This window comes from Bos indicus, chromosome 9 (genome assembly GCF_029378745.1).
Source record: "Bos indicus isolate NIAB-ARS_2022 breed Sahiwal x Tharparkar chromosome 9, NIAB-ARS_B.indTharparkar_mat_pri_1.0, whole genome shotgun sequence".
Taxonomy (NCBI): Eukaryota; Metazoa; Chordata; class Mammalia; order Artiodactyla; family Bovidae; genus Bos; species Bos indicus.
The window spans coordinates 39,399,697-39,419,495 of NC_091768.1; the positions used below are offsets into that span (position 1 = coordinate 39,399,697).

Sequence of the window (19,799 nt, forward strand, 5' to 3'; positions counted from 1 at the left end):
ATTCAAGCAAAACATTAAAATTCGCAACTCCATCTAGTCAAGGCTATGGTTTTTCCTGTGGTCATGTATGGATGTGAGAGTTGGACTGTGAAGAAAGCTGAGGAATTGATGCTTTTGAACTGTGGTGTTGGAGAAGACTCTTGAGAGTCCCTTGGACTGCAAGGAGATCCAGCCAGTCCATTCTAAAGGAGATCAGCCCTGGGTGTTCTTTGGAAGGAATGATGCTAAAGCTGAAACTCCAGTACTTTGGCCACCTCATGCGAAGGGTTGATTCATTGGAAAAGTCTCTGATGCTGGGAGGGATTGGGGGCAGGAGGAGAAGGGGACGACAGAGGATGAGATGGCTGGATGGCATCACCAACTCGATGGACATGAGTTTGAGTGAACTCCGGGAGTTGGTGATGGACAGGGAGGCCTGGCGTGCTGTGATTCATGCGGTTGCAAAGAGTCGGACACGACTGAGCAACTGAACTGAACTGAATAGCTTCTTTGGTGGACTTGTAAGGTTAGAGATTATGTCATAAACTTCTTTAAGAGGAGCTGAAGGGCCAAAAATGTTAGATGTCATCAGAGATTCTAGATGTCATTTCTAAAATATCCATGTGAAGTGAAAATAAAATACTATTCCCATTTTAGGAACCAATACACTATCACACACATTTGGCGCACTCATAATCTAAACTCTAGAAATATTCTTGACTAATTTCTGGAGAGATACCAAACTCATTTTTAAAAATCCATGAAATAAGACACAAATTTTATCTTTAACCAGTATCAGTGTTTATTTACATCAATATTTTACTAAAACAAGCTTTTACATTGTATAAAGTCATATAAACAGTGAGCAGGCTTAAATCCAAATGTAAGAAATCTACAAGTTTACCGCTCCTCCTCCATTAAGCCCCCCAAAACAAAAGTGACTAGCAAAAACCTGTCTAGAAGAGCAACTTCCAAAAGAGCCGGGTTTGGTTTTTGGGGGGACAGAATTTCAACCAGTACTGATTACCCCCTTTAACTGACCAAGCAGCAGCAGCAATAACACGAAATATGAGAGCTCTCCCTTTCCATTTCTCCTTCAGAGAAAGTACACAGGATTTCAAGCATCCATAAAAGAAACATGATGTAACCAAGCTGTAAATCACCCTTTAAAAACCATTGCAACAAGTTTAGAAGTTTCAGTTCTCTGCATTGATAAAAGCAGCAGTTCTCAACCTCTACTGCACATTACTTTAGGGGGTACTTTCAAAAATATCAACATTCAGGCCCCACTTCACACCAATTAAATTCTTATTTAAGTGAAAAGGCTGGCATCAGTAGATTTTGAACACTGTTAGCTGATTCTAACAGCAGTTAGGGTTGAAAAAAAACACTGGAGCAAAATGGCTGATCTCTTGGTCAGGGGAACAAGAATACATGCTGCAATTAACGTTTTTCCTTCAGGCTGTTTTTCCTCCTGGAGTTTATGGGTTTCAGAGGGTGTAAAAGCAAAATGTCACTTTGCCCTGCTTCTGTATCCTTATCACAGTCTGCAGACACTCCCTCTGCCCCTCACCAAGATAAAACCAAAGTAACAGGGTCACCTAACTGGCTCTGATCTCAGAAACAATAAAATCACGAACATTTCCCATAAGCCTGGACTCCCTAACAAAGCAATTCTATCCCTGGCTTTTGCTGCACTGGCATCTGAAGACTTGTCACAATCTCTATGAATATGAATATGTCACGACCTCTTATGAATATGTGGGGGCTTTCCTGATAGCTCAGTTGGTAAAGAATCTGCCTGCAATGGAGGAGACACCGGTTCAATTCCTGGGTTGGGAAGATCCCCTGGAGAAGGGAAAGGTTACCTACTCCAGTATTCTGGCCTGGAGAATTCCACGGACTGTATAGTCCATGGGGTCACAAAGACTCGGACGCGACTGAGCAACTTTCACTTCACTGTCTATGAATATGATAAATATGTGGGAGAGGTACTGCTTTTCCATTATGAACAGACTAACGCAAACTTGGAAACTTTGGTACATGTTGCTTTTCTCCTTAAATAATTGTGTTTCTACTTAGCAAGCCAGTCCTTCTCTTTGAGGTAAACTTTTCCTGTCCTAAATGCTTCTGTCTCTGAGCTTATCTTCACTAAGAGTAAAGGCCCAAAGAGTATGTGGACCCAGAACTCGATAATCCCCACCTAAGGAAAAAAACTTCTCAAGTGAATGAGAACCAGCTCAGTTAACCCATAGGTGTTTGAAGGTGTGACCCAAGATTCCAGTTCAACCAGGAATGTGTCCTTTGGCTCCTGTGAACAATTCCCGAGGTGTCAGAGGCCCCTGCTGCCGCTTTCTGCAGCAGGTTTTCACTGTATTCACCTCAACTGCACTGTGCTAAATCATTTGTATAAAGCTCTAAATCAAGTATCACTCCAGAGATTACATGTAGAAATACTGGAAATGAACAGACACAGACATACACCAAGGAAACAAGAGCCTGGCTCTTGTCAATACTGACTTTTCCGGAACTGGTAAAACCCTTTACAACAGGCTTTACTGATGCTTCAGCTAACAAAGACTGTCATGGCAAATCTTACTTGAAATATTAAAGCATAAGCTCAATGCCAGCAAGGATCCCACCTGCCTTGTCCTCTGCTATGTTCCCGCAGCAGATTACCGAGCACAGTAAATGCTCAGCGCATGTGCTTAGTCGCTTCAGTCATGTCCGACTCTGTGACCCTATGGACCGCAGCCCACCAGGCTCCTCTATCCAAGGAATTCTCCAGGCAAGAATACTAGAATGGGTTGCCGTGCCCTCCTCCAGGGGATCTTCCCAACCCAGGGATCTGACCTGCATCTCTTACATCTCCCGCATTGGCAGGCAGGCTTATCATCACTAGCACCACCTGGGAGCCCAAATGCTCAGTAGATACCTGCTAAATAACTAAAATGTTTAGACTTGGAAATTTTTCTGGTTCACAGAAATTAGAGCTTTAATAAGATCTCTTGCAAATTGGGAATCCTCTTTTCTCTCTCTTAAGTACACATGCTACCCTATTAAGAGAGAGCTTTTGTCCTTGATGGAAATTGTACAGTTCACTACCAACTTTGTCTAATAAGCTCCTCAAAAATGATCTACCACTGGATGTGACTGTTTTTCCAACTTTGATTCAAAACATGAACCAGACCATCTCCCTAGAGCCTGACAATTTGTATCCCATTCAGGCATCTGCTAGCAAATATCCAATAAACCCAGTACTACCCCAGGTACAGAGCAGACAGGGGAACTTCCTTTTTGGTTGTGACAGTGCCCATATCAGAGCAGCAGGGAGAGAAGTGTCAAGATGGCCACTCTCTGGATGGGGGCAACAGGTACCGACCCAAGAGAGGCCAAGTAACGGGCTGGTCAACAACTCCTGAGGCCAGGCTCTGCCCAGTAAGGACAAGAGCAGCTACTCAAGTCAGTCAGACAGGTTTCCTCTGGAATTTGGACTAGATATACAGAGGATGGGCCTAAGGGAGGAGGAACAGGGAGAAGTTCCACCGACAGGCAGAACTGCTTTGACAAACAAGCAGAGAGCAGCCTGGCCCCAGCACCAGGCCCATTGCAGCCCATGGTTCCCTGACCACACACTATCTCTTCCAAGGTGGCCAGGGGGAGTCTCTATGTTTCCAAACAAAGGAGAACATGACTCGAGACTAGCCATTTAGCAGAAAACAGGGATCAAAAATCCCTAAATACATGATAATGATACTTGGTACTCCAAGGACAGGAGAGGAAGTTTCATTAATACTTAGTCTACAGTGCCTAGCACAAAGTAAGCTCTCAGTGTAAGCTTAGTGACCGAACAAAGATTGGAAGCAGAAATAACAAAACTGTGAGGTAGATACCTGACATTTAAGTTCATTTACTCAGGGTATGGGTGATATTAAGCTAATTATAATGCACCAAAAGCCTGCCTAGAGTTTGAAGCGATAGTGTTTCCCTCTTCCTAGTGGATTAGAATAATATCTAAGCAGAATAATAAAAATAAAGCACCCCTCAAAATTAAAACCAGAATCATCATATGATTCATCAATTTCACTTATGGGGATATACCTAAAAGAATGAAAAGCAGAGACTAGAGGACTTACTGTATCACACACGGAACTATACTCAATATTTCATAATAATCTATAAGGGAAAAAGTCTAAAAAGAACACAGACACATGTATATATTTATATATATCATATTTATATAATACACATACAACTGAATCACTATGCCGTACACTTCAAACAACATTGTAAAATCAACTATACTTCAATATTTAAAAATTAAAAAAGCAGGTATTTGTACATCAATGTTCATAGCAGCATTATTCACAACTGCCAAAAGGTGAAAGCAAAGCATGTAGCCATCAACATATAAATAGGTAAACAAAATATGCATACAACAGAGTATTGTTTATTTTTACAAAGGAAATTCTGACACATTTTGCAGTAAGATGGACCTTGAGGATGTTACACTAAATAAAATAACCTGGTCATAAAAGGACAAATACTGTTTGTATCCACTTATATGAGGTACTTAAGAGCAGTCAAACACTCAGAGACAGAAAGTAGAACGATGGTTGTCAGGGGCTGGAAGGAGGGTGGAATTGGCGAGTTACTGTTCAATGGCTTGAGAGTTTCAGTTTTGCAAGATAAAAAATGTTCTGCAGATGATGGCAATGACTATAGCACAATAATGATAATGCCCTTAATGCCACTGAACTGTACACTTAAAAATGGTTAAAACGATAAATTTTGTTATGCGTATTTTATCACAACTAAAAAGGATTAAAAAAAAAAAAAAGAAAGCACCTTATTAATCACAATAAATTGTTCAGAAGCTAGAAAGCCCAACCCCTTAAGCTACTCATGTCATCTTACAACTTCAGAACATTTCTCCAGGCCATCCATTTACTAACATTACCAAATGCATCAAAGGCAAGCTGCAATAATTTAGAGATCAGAAACTGAGGCATTCTGCAATTAAAAATATAAGTCAAAAGGAAGACAGGAGACAATAATAAGAATCAATAGTCACAGTGCAAGAACCTAAGGGATCCTCCTTGTTGTTGTTGAAGAATTAAAAGAAATAAAAAGGGCAGAAATACAGGACAAGAGAAGACATAATTACAATTACCACAGGAAAATGTTGGAAAATAAAGAACAATTCTCTTTGATTGTAAAAATTCAGTGCTGTACAGTTTTAAATCATTAAATATGAGACTATTTAAACCTAAATAAAAATCCAACTCAGGCTCAACCTAGCTCAAGTGCCAACTGGCCAAAGTGCATTAAAGGAGAGAGCTTTAATATTCCTTCTGACAACCAAATCACCAGCTTTGGATTGCTTCTTTTATACCCAAGAAAACCAACACCTTCTCTTTTAGATCACCAGGTCTTTCTTAAATGCCATAATTTATATTACGCCATTTAACAAGGTATCTATCACAACCTTCTGACCCCAGATAGTAGTTAATCAATCTCTAGAACAACAGGAAATAAAGCCTTCCTGGAAATATCTTGTGTGATGACTTGTTTGACGCTTTGTTTCTCCCACTGGACCTGTGTTATCTACATATGGCAGCCACCGGCCAATGCAGATACTGGACAGTACTGCATTAGAGGTAAGTTCCATGAAGGCAGGAAATTTCTGATTTTTCACCAGTGTACATCTCCCACAGAAACTACCAAACAAGAGGCATTCGATAACATGTGAAATAAATATTCAACAGCTAATGCAGCAAATGGAGAGGACTGAAGAGAACTCAGTCTTAGAATAGTGTATACAAATGGAGGGGGTTCATGGGGACTATAGACTCCCAGAGATTTAGATTTATTTAGAAAACCTAAAAGAAAACAAATGAAATTCCCAACAGTAGCAGCAAAGAATTTAACATTCCCAAAAAGTGGACCTTGCTACCCAAAGTGTGGTCGACCCGTGGGCCAACAGCACCTAGGAGCTTGTTAGAAATGAAGAATCTCAGTCCCTAACCCAGTCCAACTAAATCAGAATCTGCATTTTAAGACGCAATTCTAATGCACATTAAAGTATGAGAAGCACCCATCTATTTCTCTATTTTTCCAGACTGAGCAAGTATTCTTCACTCAGCAAGTTTGAAAAACACACTGCACACAACTACATGTAAATCGACAATAACCTTCATAAAAATTTCAACTTAAAAGAACAATTGTAACAAACTTTGAAATCACACAGTAAGCTTTTCTGTATCCCTTCCCTATCACCTCTACCCCTGCGCTACATCCCCACACTATAAGAAAATATCAGACACACACAGCATCTGTGGGCTCCACATACAGACATATACACACGCACACATTCACAACAAAACATTACGAATACATATTATGAACCAGGGCACCCAAGAAACACAAGGGACCCCAGAAGACTGTATCTACTTTCACTAAGAATTTTAAGCTCTATTTTAGTAATAATTTTTAAGTGGCAGGATTGAATGCTACATTGCTATAATAATACAAAAGTTCTGGTTATGAGAAAACTATCCTGATTATTCAATAAATCTACTTGAAACAAAATCATTTTACATGGAATCTGGGTCTCACATTTTTCAGGGGTGTGTTGATACTCTCTTTTTGTTCTTAATAAATTACAACTATTCAAACTAAAAACCAGTCCACCAAATGTAGTATCAATACATTCTAGACATAAAATTCAAGTTGTTTCTGATACTTTATCTGGAAGAAGGAAATTTTTTTTACCCCTTTACCCTTGTCTTGGGAAACTAAGCTGACTAGAAATGTAAGAACTTTCTAGGTATTTAGGATTATGATTACATTTGCCCCTTAAAAATTTTAGGTACTTCCCTAATCTTCTACCATGACCTTTTTTATACCTTCATATATAATAAAAAATTATTTTTTTTAAAGATTTTTCTTTAAAAAATAACAGGGATTGAAAAATGCTCTCAAAGTCTTCTTGGACTTTACTATGAAAATACCATTAGACCGAAACTTACGAATTTCCCTCATATTAAGCTGCATTTGAACTGGTTAAAAGTACAGTGGAAAAGAGCACAACCTAAAATCTCAAGGGAAAAAGCCTAATTCTGAGTCAGGTTTATTGGCCTGGTCTATAGGGAGTTTTCCATTCCTGCACTAGAACATTCAGTAGGTTGTATCTATTATCACTTTTGGTGACTACTGAAGGATTTTTCCCCAGCTAAAGTTTTCTGGCTCCCTTGAGTGTTGCAGACATTTGAGTATAGCAGACACACCCTAAGGTGACCCCCAGTAATCAGATACATCCATATACTATCCTCTTCCCTAGAGTTTGGACAGACTCTGAGACTTCCTTCTAGTCTACAAAATCTGGCAAAAGGGACAGGATGTCACTCCCATGATTACACGGTATCATTTAAAACCCCAGCTCAGTTGGCTCCAGTGAGATTCTCCTGCTGGCTTTGAAGAAACAAGCTGCCATGCTTCGAAAGGATCTATGAGAGGGCCTAGCAATCGAGACAGGTGCCTGCTGACAGCCAGGAAAAAAAAAAAAAAATGGAGATCTCCGTCTACTACCTCAAGGAACTGAATTACTGTCAAAAACCACACAGCGTAGAAGGGAAGTCCAAGCTTTACAAAGCACAGCTCTTTCAACAGCCTGACTGCAGCCCATGAGATCCTGAGCAGAGAACCAACCCAGTGAAGTCATGCCCAAATTCTTGACTCAAGAAAACTGTGAGGTTAAAGAAATAAAAGGTCTGTTGTTCTAAGCTGTTAAATTTGTGATACAATAATTTGTTACTCAGAAATAGAAAACTTCGGTATTGGTTACTTGAGTATCGGCAGACACTTATTTAACTAAGAACTGATTATCAGGATGAAGGCTAATTCCTGGAATTGTACTGTCTTATCTTTCCAATATGGAAATACATTATCAAACTTTAACAATCCCTATAATCTCATATGGCCATTCACATTTTGGTTTGTGGAATTCTAATGCATTTTTCATGGATTTCCAAGTTTTCTATCATGTTCTTATTCCCTTATTTCTCTGAGTTGCACTTTTATCCTTTAAATGTCGATGCCACAGGTTGAATCCCTATTCTGGCAAGCCGCCCGGATGCCAAATAGTTGCTACTGCCTACATTCCAACAACCTGAGAAAGGGCAGTAAGTGGAGTGGACCTAATCTCCAAGTTCCAGCTAAGAGAAAAGGATAGAATAAAGAAAGCAAGAAGAATAGGCTTTTCACTGTTAATTTCTCCACCAGCTCTCTCCAAAACTGTCAGATTGTTAAAATGACCAATAACGGACAGTAGTCAAGAAAGGTACTATTTTCCACTTATGAAAAAACAAAGGCAAATTTACAGAAATTAGTTAAAAAGTAGACATACCGCAACCAAGTAGAAATTAGGTATTATTCAGCACAAAATGTGCTAAGAAGAAGAGAACAAAATCTGTCATCAATGCCAGTCATTTATCAAAGGATACCCCACACCAGATTTGCCATGCTCACGATCCCTCTTAAGCCCCCAAGCCACTTTCAAATCATTACTTGGATTTCCGAGATATTTCAAACTCAGGGAGAAGGAGGTCCAGAGGCCTAACACAGGTATTCCAATCGCTGGAAAAGACTGTGTCTCACGGTTAATTAAAAGAGCAGTCTAATTTACAGTGCTTACAACGTGACTACCAACTAGACTCAATAAGGAGCAACTCCTGGAACAGCAGACTCATTCCCAGATTGTCACTGAGGTAACCAAAGGACCACAAGAGACCCCGTTCACAGCCCTACTACTAACATAGTAACTCTGAAACAGCTTTAAAAACTGCAACAAGGCATCTCCAAATCCTGTGTGAACACAGAGAAAATGAGCATATAAAAATAACTTCTTCTTAAAATGTCTGTAAAAATAGTACAATCTCCATCATTGAACGAACCACTGTATTCACTGAAACTAAGACACTGATTGTAAAATGCAACATTACTTTATAGAAGTATATGGGAAAAAACTCAATTTTGTCACATTAAATGATCACTGATTTTAACACATACTTTGATTTCAGAGATGTTAAAAATGTGAAAAAAAAAAGGTGCATCTCAGCATCAATGACATACAGTGCTAAAAATGTATTCCTCATAATTATTCAAATAAAGTATTAAATACTGAGTCTCTTACATTGACGTTATTCATAATCAGTAGCACATTCTTAAAGCTATTCATTTTTTTTCCACTTCTCATTTGAAATGACGAATGGAGTGGCACTTATGTTCATTTCTGACAGACACCTTGCACAAAATGTAAAAATGAGGGATTCCCATTTGAAAGTCATCTCACTTTCATTAGAGACCCAGACCAGGAGATGAGATAAACAAGGCCTACGTAAGTCAGATGACTGAGTACAGGGCCAGACTAGGAAGCAGCAGTGGAGGTTGAAGCCAGGTCTCCAGCACCTGTTCTCTGCTCTCTTCATAAAAATCTGAAAACATCAGTAATTACCATGTTTTGATCCAACACTACAGAGTAAAACAATTAACAGAAATCTCTGTCCATTTTCAAAGATGTCTCTTTATGAAACGATTCTCAACTTCCCTGGCAGAATACTGATGACAGAGAATTTGTTTGGCTAACCGATTCAACTACTAAACAGTTTTGCTTTATCTGAATGGCACACCCAACTTCTCAAAAACAAATGCCTTCTCTGCATGCTCTGAGGAGGGGTGAAGGCCATAAAATATCACCTACTCAGCCACATGCCACCAAACACTAGCCTCACAACAGGATCCTGCTGTATGAGATCACTGGTTCTTTATGAAAGGCTCTGGGGATTACAGAACATTTCAAAACTTTTTAGCATTTGCTATACTCGGACCTAGAAATTGTGATCCTCAAAGCTTGTTACAAATATATTATGCTTTGCTCTGACTGGCCTCCTTAGAACTGGTGATTATTTGAACAGTCAGTAAATAATCCATCCTCTCAAAGCATCAGTCCCTTTTGTCCTGGTTTCTTGCAAGGTAATTCACAGAGGAGTTGCCAGTATTAACTGGAGAGGATTCAAACATTAACACATTTGAGTAGGAATGGTTGGGGACTTCAGCCGTAGGCTCCATCAAAATATTTCTAGATGTCTCTATTACAGAATTCCTCATCGTATCATTCATTTCAATCACTTCAAAGTCCATTTCATTCCATTTTTCTGCATCATCTTCTTCATTCTCTTCCTCATAGTCATTGAGCCCAGAGCTAGAAAGCAGAGCTTTCTGGTCCTCACTTTTCCTGTGTTCTTTTCGCTGACGATCAAGCGGCAAGGTGGCTAATTTGTACAGCACAGGAAATAAAATAGCAGTGGCTATTGATGACCCCAAAGAGGTGTACAAAACTACAGGCAAATCAGGGTATTTGCCTTGAAGAATTCCAATTACTGCAGGAATAGCCATTTCTCCCAGGGCGGCACCGACTACAAAAAATGCTGCAGCTTTCCCATGGATGGTCGTGTACTGCTCAATCCAAGACACTCCACTGGGGAACGTGGTTGCCATTGAGGCCCCATACACTGAAGTCGCTATCCAAAGACAAACTGGGCTCTTGTTGAAAAGCACCAGAAATAAAGATGAAGTCAGGCTGCCAATGTTGCTCAGCACAATCATGGTTCCAGGTTGTAAACATGTAGCAAAAAAGATTGCCATGCCCCTGCAGGCTGCAAAGGTCCCCCAGAAGATGGAGTTCAACCCGGCCGCTTCCCTTTCTTTCATGCCAGCATGGGTGGTTGCAAATGAGAAAACGTAAGAGCCATATGTCACCTCAGCTCCAACATAAAAAAAGAAGAACAGGAAAAGGAGACAGAGAAGGGCATTGTGGTATTTGGCTCTTCGAAACCTTTGAGCAGATACTCTTGCTTTTTCTTGCTTTGAGCTTTTCTTTAAAAACAGAGCGAAAAAAAAGAGAGCAACTACAAAAATATAAGTACCGATAACAGCGTAAGCCCACAGCAAATTCATATCATCAGGTATTCCAAATAGAGATTCTGAGTCAGCTTCAGATGACTGGTTGAAGGCAGATTGGTTAAAGTCAGCCTCTGTGCGGTTTTCAGCAGACACCGTCGTGCCCAATGCCAATTTAGCCAGCAGTGGAGCCAAAAAGGCACCTAGGGCAAAGCTGAAGTGTAAGGCCTGCATGTGCGGGGCTCCTTTGTCCCCCCAAATAGCCAAGATTAGGACGTTACCACCTATCAATGAAAGATGGAGAATGGTTTAATTATAGTAACTTGGCAAAATAGAAAAAAGTTCATTACTATCAGAAAGAAATATTTCACGTGGCACAAGAATTATAATATTCTAAGTTATCAACTGTGGCAACTAAGTCAATTCTACGATTAGTCCTTATGACTAAGTCAATTCTAACTCACCAACACTACCAAGAAACTTTCAGCACTAGAACCTCCCACACTCACAAATGGAGTTCTATAATCTAGTAAAGCACTATCTCCGAGAGCTAAGTACATTAGCCCAAGGCTTTTCACAATACAGTTCCAATAGCAGCTCTGAATACTTTGGCCACCTGATGTGAACAGCCAACTCATCAGAAAAGACTGTGATGCTGGGAAAGACTGAAGGCAAAAGGAGAAAAGTGTGGCAGAGGATGAGATGGTTAGATAGCATCACCAACTCAACGGACATGAATTTGAGCAAACTCCAGGAGATAGTGGAGGTCAGAGGAGCCTGGTGTACTGCAGTCCACGGGGTCACAAAGAGGTGGACACAACTCAGAAACTGAACAACAATAATACCAGGCACAGGAGGGGTGGGGGTAGGGAAGGATATTTATAGTTACTTACTTCTAAATGTTTTAAATATATAAATATATAATATATATAAATATATATTTCTATATAAATATATAATAAATATATATTATCACATAGTAGCCAAATGACCAAATTTTTCTATACTGGAAATCAATAGCCACTTGAGGAAAATTACTTATGTATACAGCAGGTGCAAAACACATATTCAGAACCCTGACCATGACAGGATTCTGCCCGTTACAAGAACAAGTAACAAGGATGCCTTCTAACATCTGCGGTCATACTGTAGGTATCTACAGGGTGAAAACGAGAAGCATCAAATATTTTTTTCTTTCTTTTTAATAGATTTGCACACATACAATTCTATCCTGTAATTTCACAACCAAATTAAACCCAAAGTAAAAAATATTTCCCCAACCTATCAAATACCAAGGAAGAGGTGGAGAAAGTTGGCTCTGGGGGGAACGAATGTCACATACATTATTTAGTACATTTTAAAAAATAAAGATACATGAGGGCAGCAACTTTTGAGAGAAAAGGAAAAGGGAAATAATACACAACACAGGTTTCTTAGTTTGAAAGGCAGAGTGCATTTTAAATTGGAGAGCTGCTTCTATGTTTCCTCAGCCATATAATGGTTCCAAACTTGGTTTCATCTGTTAATTCATCAATTCTTCCCACATTACAATGATAAAGACCTAGCCCAACTGAAAGCCTGCTCATCTGCATTGTAATCACCCACACCGGGGCCCCTCTCCTCTTTGAATATTGTAAATCAACAAACTCTCAAAGAACAAAACCCCCTGAATTCACTCTGTGGTTGGCTGCTCAAAAACAGGCACTCTACCTGGCAAGAAGGGTGGTACTGACTGGGAGACCCCATGGAAAACACAGCAGGTCAGAGTCATTTTAGGGGACAGTGCAAGTGACAATTTAATATCAGCTGCTCTTTTTCTAGTAGAAAGACGCTAGTCCCAGAGACGATAATGAAGGGCTCACTAACCTGTATCCAGAATGCCAATTGAAACACCGAAGGTGGACATCATGACGATCAGTAACACTGCAGTCTTACAAAATGGAACGAGATAAAGACCAACTGTGGTAGCGAACATTGACACCCCTGAGAAAAAAGGTCAAAGTCAGCTATGAAAAATACTATTTATGGCAAAGGGTCATGGATGAAGTCAACATCATAAAAACTCTCAAAAATGCAGAACAGGTCAAATTAAAATTGAGTAACGAGCAGAGGAAAGGTTCTGCTTCTATGAAGTTATTTCATTTAAAAGCTTCTATCATCCTTATGAACTATAAAGTTTAAGCTATTCTAATATTAGTGTAACTAGAAATGTAATGTATGTTTTGATTATTAGCAGTACTAGAAGTGTACTAGTTACACTTCTAGTACTGCTAATAATCAAAACATACATTATACCACACGGCAAAATTTTATAGCCAGACAGCTCAAAAATTATTGATTTTTAACAACCTAAACAGATTTTTAGATAAAGGTAAAAAATTAAGTGCAATTACCATAGTAGTCTGTAGTAGAAATGTATTAAACGGTGGCACTAGTGGTAAAGAATCTGCCTGCCAATGCAGGAGACACAAGAGACATGGGTTCAATCCATGGATCAGGAAGATCCCCTGGAGTAGGAAATGGCACCCCACTCCAGTATTCTTGCCAAGAAAATTCCAAGGAGAGAGGAGCCTGGCAGGCTACAATCCATGGTAAGCACATAGAGTCAGACACAATTGATCAACTGAGCACGCAGCACAAACAGATCTGTTTGAAGACTAGGGAGGGAAATGTAAGAAATACATTCTTTCAACCCACTATGGAAATCAGAGGGATTATTGACTCATTCATCAACAAGAGTAATTATCTCCTTCCAAAGCAGTTTTGTCACATTAATCCAGATTTTCTCTAAACATGTCAATTTATCCAAAAAAGAGTAAGTTAAAAGCTTTGCTATCTATTTTGAGAGTGAGGTGGAGAGGCCTGGGTTGATCACTCACAAGGAGCAGCTGGGACAAAAATTTAGCATTCATCATTTCACCCACCATCCCTTCCGACCTTTGTTCTCAGCCCAGTGTCTAGTCTGGGCAGGTCTGAGGAGTTTATTCTCATCTATGGCCCCAGAAAATCTGCCCTAAACACTGACAAACAGAGCTCTTTAAACAACTGGCATGTGATGCAGCAGTGGTATCTAGACCACAGTGAAGGTCAGGAGGGCTAAGGATTGCTAACACACTGGGACTCATCTAAGTTTCCAGAGGCATCCAGCCCAGATTCCAAGCAACTGCCAAGAAGAGAGCAAGCAGCAGAGGAGCCTGGCTTCCAGTGAGGATGCCTAAACACTACTTTTAAGCTGTCAACCATTCTGCAAGCCAGTATGTTTCATATTTAAAAGCAAGCTGTAAATTCCTTGCAAGTCTCAAAGAAGCTGAAACTGTCGTTTACTCACCCAAAAGGAGGAAATGATTCATACTGTCGAAAAGAACTCCACCAATCACAGAGCCACCCAGGTATCCAAAGGCACGGCCCACAAAAATCAGAGAAAGACGGCTGATGTTGCGGTTCACATTCGTTGCCAAGTCTTGAAACGTGGGTCCCAGTATAGCAACACTCATCCCCTAAAATTCAAAAAGACAGAAGTTTTTATTTACAATCATTAAAATAATGTCTATGTATGTGGTAGCTTTTTTCACTATAAAAAGGGAAGAGGGAACTTCAACGGACAGTAGGAGATTAAGTCCCAAAGTTAAATTCATAATGAACCGACTAATAGTACTACTAGAGCTACAGACTATTTCTGGTGTGTCAAATCCTATGGTTTTTCTCATCCTGACAACTCTCAAATTGAACTTTAAAAAAATTAATTCTTTTAGCTTTTTGGTGCAATTATGTTTCCGTTTTGAACAATACCAGAAAAGACTACAGTATTTCTATTAACAGTAAAATGTAACATTAAAAAACGTTTTTGAAAGTTTTAAGTAGTCTGAAACACACTGCATGCACAAATAACACAAGAATTGTGATGCTAAAAATTTATGTTTTCAAGCCATCAAAATAGTATCGCATTTTTGATGCTGTTAAAACAGCAGAACTTCTGGATGTACATAGGGTCCTTCTTTAAAATTATACGTATAAAACATGCAAGAGAGAAACAATTTGAACGTTTCCCAATCTACATTTTTCTTCAAGAAAACCAAAGCCTCAGGGGTACAGTCTGTAAGGCTTTCTTAGACAATATTACATACACCTGCATGCAACAGATTTAAAAATAAAATTTTATTCAAAGACATGTAACTTTAGCAAAAACTAGGGGCTGCATTTGGCTTTCATAGGAAATTCGTTGGACACTCAAAAAAATGTTTCCAATCGGTCTACATTTCAAGAATAAGTGATTCTAATTGCATGACTCTGCCCTAAACGCTTGGATGTAGCCCCTCCCCAGACGCGGGCACAGGCACAGAGCTAGCGACTAATACATGAAGGGAAGGCAGTGCCCCAGCTGTAACCAAATTAGTCCCACCTGCAACGCATTTAACAGGACGAGGAACGGCGTTTGCATTGACTTTTCTTCAAATACAAATACTCTAAGAATCACCTGTGCCTCAGGGAAAGATATTAAGTGGCCAGAAGTGACAGCTCAGAGAACTCACCCTCCCAACTCCCCAAGACCCCAATATTTAAGACAAGCTACTAAGGGAAGTTTTCTGGAATAAAGTAACCGCCTTATTCCAGAAAACGACGGCCAAGAAGTTTGGCAAAAGGCTAAACTAGCCTTACACTTTGTTCTAGGAAAAACATTCAAGAATCAGAAAATTTGTTTTACATACGATTGTAGGCAGACTAGGAAACAGTATTCCTGGCTCAACCACTTAACCGGCTGTGTGGTCCGAAAAAGTCACTCTTCCTGCGTGGGTCTATTTTCCCATTTGCAAGAATAAGGGGTCAATTCAGTCAAACGAAGACGAGAACCCAATAAAGCAGCTTTGTGCAATAATTTGGGGGTTGGGTGAGAGGCTGTAGACCTGGCGATCCCTCTTGCATTCCCCTGACCCCACAGAGGAGAGGCAGAAAGGTTTGCTGGAACTGGATAACATTATATATTACGAAAATCTATTTTACACTTGACAATATTTCTCGAAAATCGTAATTGTGCCCATTTTACAGACTGCAAAACTGAGGCTCGGGCAGATGGATGAGCCCAAGGTCACAGAGTCTGCAAGCGGCGGAGACAAGAGCTCAGAAGGCCGCGTTCTCTGCAGAACGTCTGCCCTCGTCTCGGTTTGGGAGGGTTCCAGCCCCGGCTCTCACCAGCCCCAAGAAGGCGGCACACAGGAGGACGGTGATGAACCAGCGCAGCATGCTGTCTGCCCGGCCGCTCCTCCGGGAGCCCACCACTGCCTCCGGCTCATTCTCCGCCGGGGCCTCGGCCTGGAGAAGCCGCTGCCCGGCAGCCGGGGCCCCGGCCCCACAGGGTTCCAGTTCCAGCTCCATCGTGGCGGCTCCCGAGCAGCGGTATCGCTACCCCTCGGCTTCTCAGCGGAGCCTCGGGAACTCGGCACCCTGCCCGGGCCTCGTGCCTCCAGAGCCTGCGGTCCCGGCTGGCGCCACCTCCCCGGGGTGGCCCTAGTCCGGGCGGAGGAGTCGAACTTTGGGACGCGCCGGCCGTCCCAGGCTGCGGCCGCACGCCCTCCCTCACGCAGGCGCCTGCGCAGATCACGTGGCGGAAATGTGGCCTCTCGCCAACCGCGGCCTCTCCCCAAACCGGAAGTTGATGTGGTTGCCCAGGAGACCCGACGTCTCTCTCAGGCCTCAGCATCACACTTAGCTGAGCCCACCGAGGCCCTGCAGGCGGGCGCCCCGTGGCGGAGCAAGCTGAAGCTGCAGCTTGGGACGAGTTAGGAGGTAAGATGCAGCCGAGCCGTCACGAGGAATTGCTGGCCGAGAAACGCAAGGTATGGCTTCGCGCCCGCTCCCCGGGTCTCTTCGTGGGGCGGGCGGGTGGGGCAAAGGGAACCACAAGATCTCTCTCTTATACAAGTTTACAAAAGTTCTGCCCTAGTTCCTTTGGGTTCTGTCGACTATTGATCTGAGGTTCGCCAGTCACTCCACATTTGTTGAGCCACTATGTAAACTTTCACGTGTATGATCTCAATTGATCCTCTTAACAACACTCTAAATTCCATATTATACTGGTTTTACAGATAGGAGAGTGAAGTCATAGAAACTAACAACTTGCCCAAGGTCAGTGAGCGAATCAGTGGCTCTTCATAAACAGTGTAATACTAGCTCAAAAAAGAAATCTGGAGCCAAAGCTGCGGTTTCTAGCACACACTCGCCCCAATCTCTACAAATATTTCCATTGTTGTTAGGAAGTGGAGCAGGGCATCGATTTGCAGAATCCTTGAATTAAGAGTAACTTCCCAGGTGGTGCTAGTGATAAAGAATCCGCCTGCCAATGCAGGGACGTAGAAGACGCAGGTTCCATCCCTGGGTTGAGTAGATCCCCTGGAGTAGGAATTGGCAAGCCACTCCAGTATTCTTGCCTGGAAAGTTCCCTGGACAGAGAAGCCTGGCCGGCTGCACTCCATGGGGTCGCAGGGAGTCGACCATATCATAGAGCATGATGATACGGAGACGACTGAGCGTGAAGCGCTGAACTGGATAAGATTATACCAGCGGAAAAGGAAAAACCTTACATTCTGTATCCTACTTTAGCTTTTTGTTTCCTTTTGCTCCTTGACCAGACAGACCAAATGTGTATTTCTCTTTGTCGTCTATCTGGAGTATTCTTTTCCACCTAATTAATCCTTAGCTCATCCACGGTAGGCTCCCAATTATACCACACCTGAGTGTCATCATTTCCCTTGCAGCCCAGCCCCATCTATTTGGTCATTAAGCACTTTCTCCATGTACATCAGAAAGTACAGGTTCTATGACTTAAGAGAACCTGTTTTAGATTTCAGAGTCAGGGAATATGTCTCTAAGTTTACTGGGGTTGAAACAAAAGGCATATACATATATTAAAGAGAATAAGATATGATATGGGAGAGGTAGGTTAGGTCCAAATTGCTAAGGGCAAATCCAGATTGCCTCCATTTCTTTGTCTTCTCCTTCTGAGACCCTTAATGACTTGTCCATTAGACCTTTTGATATAGTCACAAAGGTCCATGCTGCTCATGTTCCTTTTTTTTCCCCCTAGCCGTTTTTTTCCACCTCTGCTCTTGAGTTTAGATAAGCACTGTTGATTTCTCTATCTTCAAGTATATTGCACCCATCCAGTGAATTTATTTCAGATATACTTTTCGGTTTAAAATTTCCACCTGGTTCTTTTTCATAGTTTCTTTTTCTCTGCTAAAGATGCCTATCTTTACATTCATCTTTACCTCCTGGAGCATATAATAGCTGCTTTAGAGTGTTTGAAAATTCCAGCAACTGTGTTATCTCAGAGTTTATGTCTATTATCATTTTCCCCTTGGAATTTGGTCACATCTTCCTAGTTTTTTTGTATGACAGGTCATTTTCTACTGTATCCTGGACATTATGTCAGTTACACTGTGCAGACTCTGGGTCCTGTTAAAGTCCTCTGGAGAATGTTTATTTAAGCAGGCCGTCAACCTGGTTAAGTTCAGGCTGCAAGTTTCCTCTAGCCTTCTGTGGGTGAAGGTGCCAGTCTCAGTTCAGTTGTCAAAGCCCGCGCTGTGCTGCTCTGGGCCAGTCCTGAACATGCAGCACTCCTGGGTTCATCTGAGACTTGGGCAGTGCTTTACCTCTCAGACCAGTCGTCAGAGCTGTTGCTGTGCTGCTTCGGGCAAACCCAAGGGGCTTAGATGGTTCATACACAAAATTTTAGGGGTCACCTTTTCTAGCTCTCCCTTCTTCCCCTCCCCACTCACTTTCCAGTCCACAGTCTCCATTTCTCAGTTCGTTGGACCAGAAAGATGGGGTTTCCATCAGAGTTTTAGCTACTCAGAACACAGCTACAAGAAGAAAGAGGCAGGGAAGGCCAGACAGTTCACTGCCTTGCAGGTTTCTTTTCTCTAAGTCTTGATTCCCCGCTCCTTTGTTGACTTTTACAGTCCTCGAGTACTTTCTCTTTGTATTTCATCGTGAGTGGAGATGGGCTGGAGCAGGCTTACGGCGCCAGCGCTGGACCAGCACTCTCCCTCCCTGTCTTTGAAGAGTCAGCTGAGGTGTGTTACTTCCTCTAGGAATCCTCTTCTGAACCTCCTCTTAGTCTCTGGTCTGTTTTAGTTTCCCTTTGACACATAAATAGGAAAATTCTGTGTGAAGTAGCCAGTGGTCTATTAGAATTATGCATAAGTTCATAAATACAGAATTTTGCTATTTATGTGTCAACTTCCCTTTTATAGCAGGAATGCCCAAAGGAAGGCGACTATGTCTTATTTAGTCTTTAGCACAGTGCCTGGGACGCATTGTGTCTTCAGTAAATGTTTGTTGAATGTAGACTGTTTCTGAACACCCTAACCAAAACCGAATCCCTGTGTACCGTGCTACTCCTAAATGTGCTCAACATTCCGGCTTGTGTTAGGGTTGTTGCAACACTTGTTTTTACTTCCCTAGGAGATCGTAAGCTCAGTGAGATAGAAACTATGGACCTTACGTCTCTCTCTCCCTTGTGGCATTGTATTATATACTTTATAAATATTATATAATTGAATTGAGGTTTTTGTTGTTCAGTCACTAAGTTGTGTCTGACTCTTTGAGACCCCATGGACTGCATCACTCCAGGCTTCCCTGCATTGAGGTTCAGTACACTAATTTTAAAGTTAAATGTTTTAATTCACCCTGATTAAACATCAAAATAATTTTTTTTTCTCCAAGGGAAAGATCTGCTTTCTCATTCTACCCACTTCACTCCAGAAAGCAGCAGGATACTTTTTCCACTTTCCTCCAGAGGCCACTCACCACCTTTTTTTTAAAAAGAGGTGATTAAAATAGGACATTGCTTCATGCAGGCTTCT

The 19,799-nt window shown here is 41.4% G+C and overlaps 1 protein-coding gene across 1 annotated transcript; it reads right to left on the reverse strand.

Annotated features, from left to right (window-relative positions):
* Positions 1 to 756: 756 nt before the first annotated feature.
* On the reverse strand, positions 757 to 16,538 carry MFSD4B (major facilitator superfamily domain containing 4B). The gene is given in 5 exon segments (XM_019967205.2): positions 757 to 10,010; positions 10,012 to 11,222; positions 12,805 to 12,921; positions 14,267 to 14,435; positions 16,126 to 16,538. Coding segments are annotated over 5 exon segments (1,737 nt in total). The 5' UTR covers positions 16,309 to 16,538; the 3' UTR covers positions 757 to 9,953.
* Between the last annotated feature and the right edge of the window lie 3,261 nt (positions 16,539 to 19,799).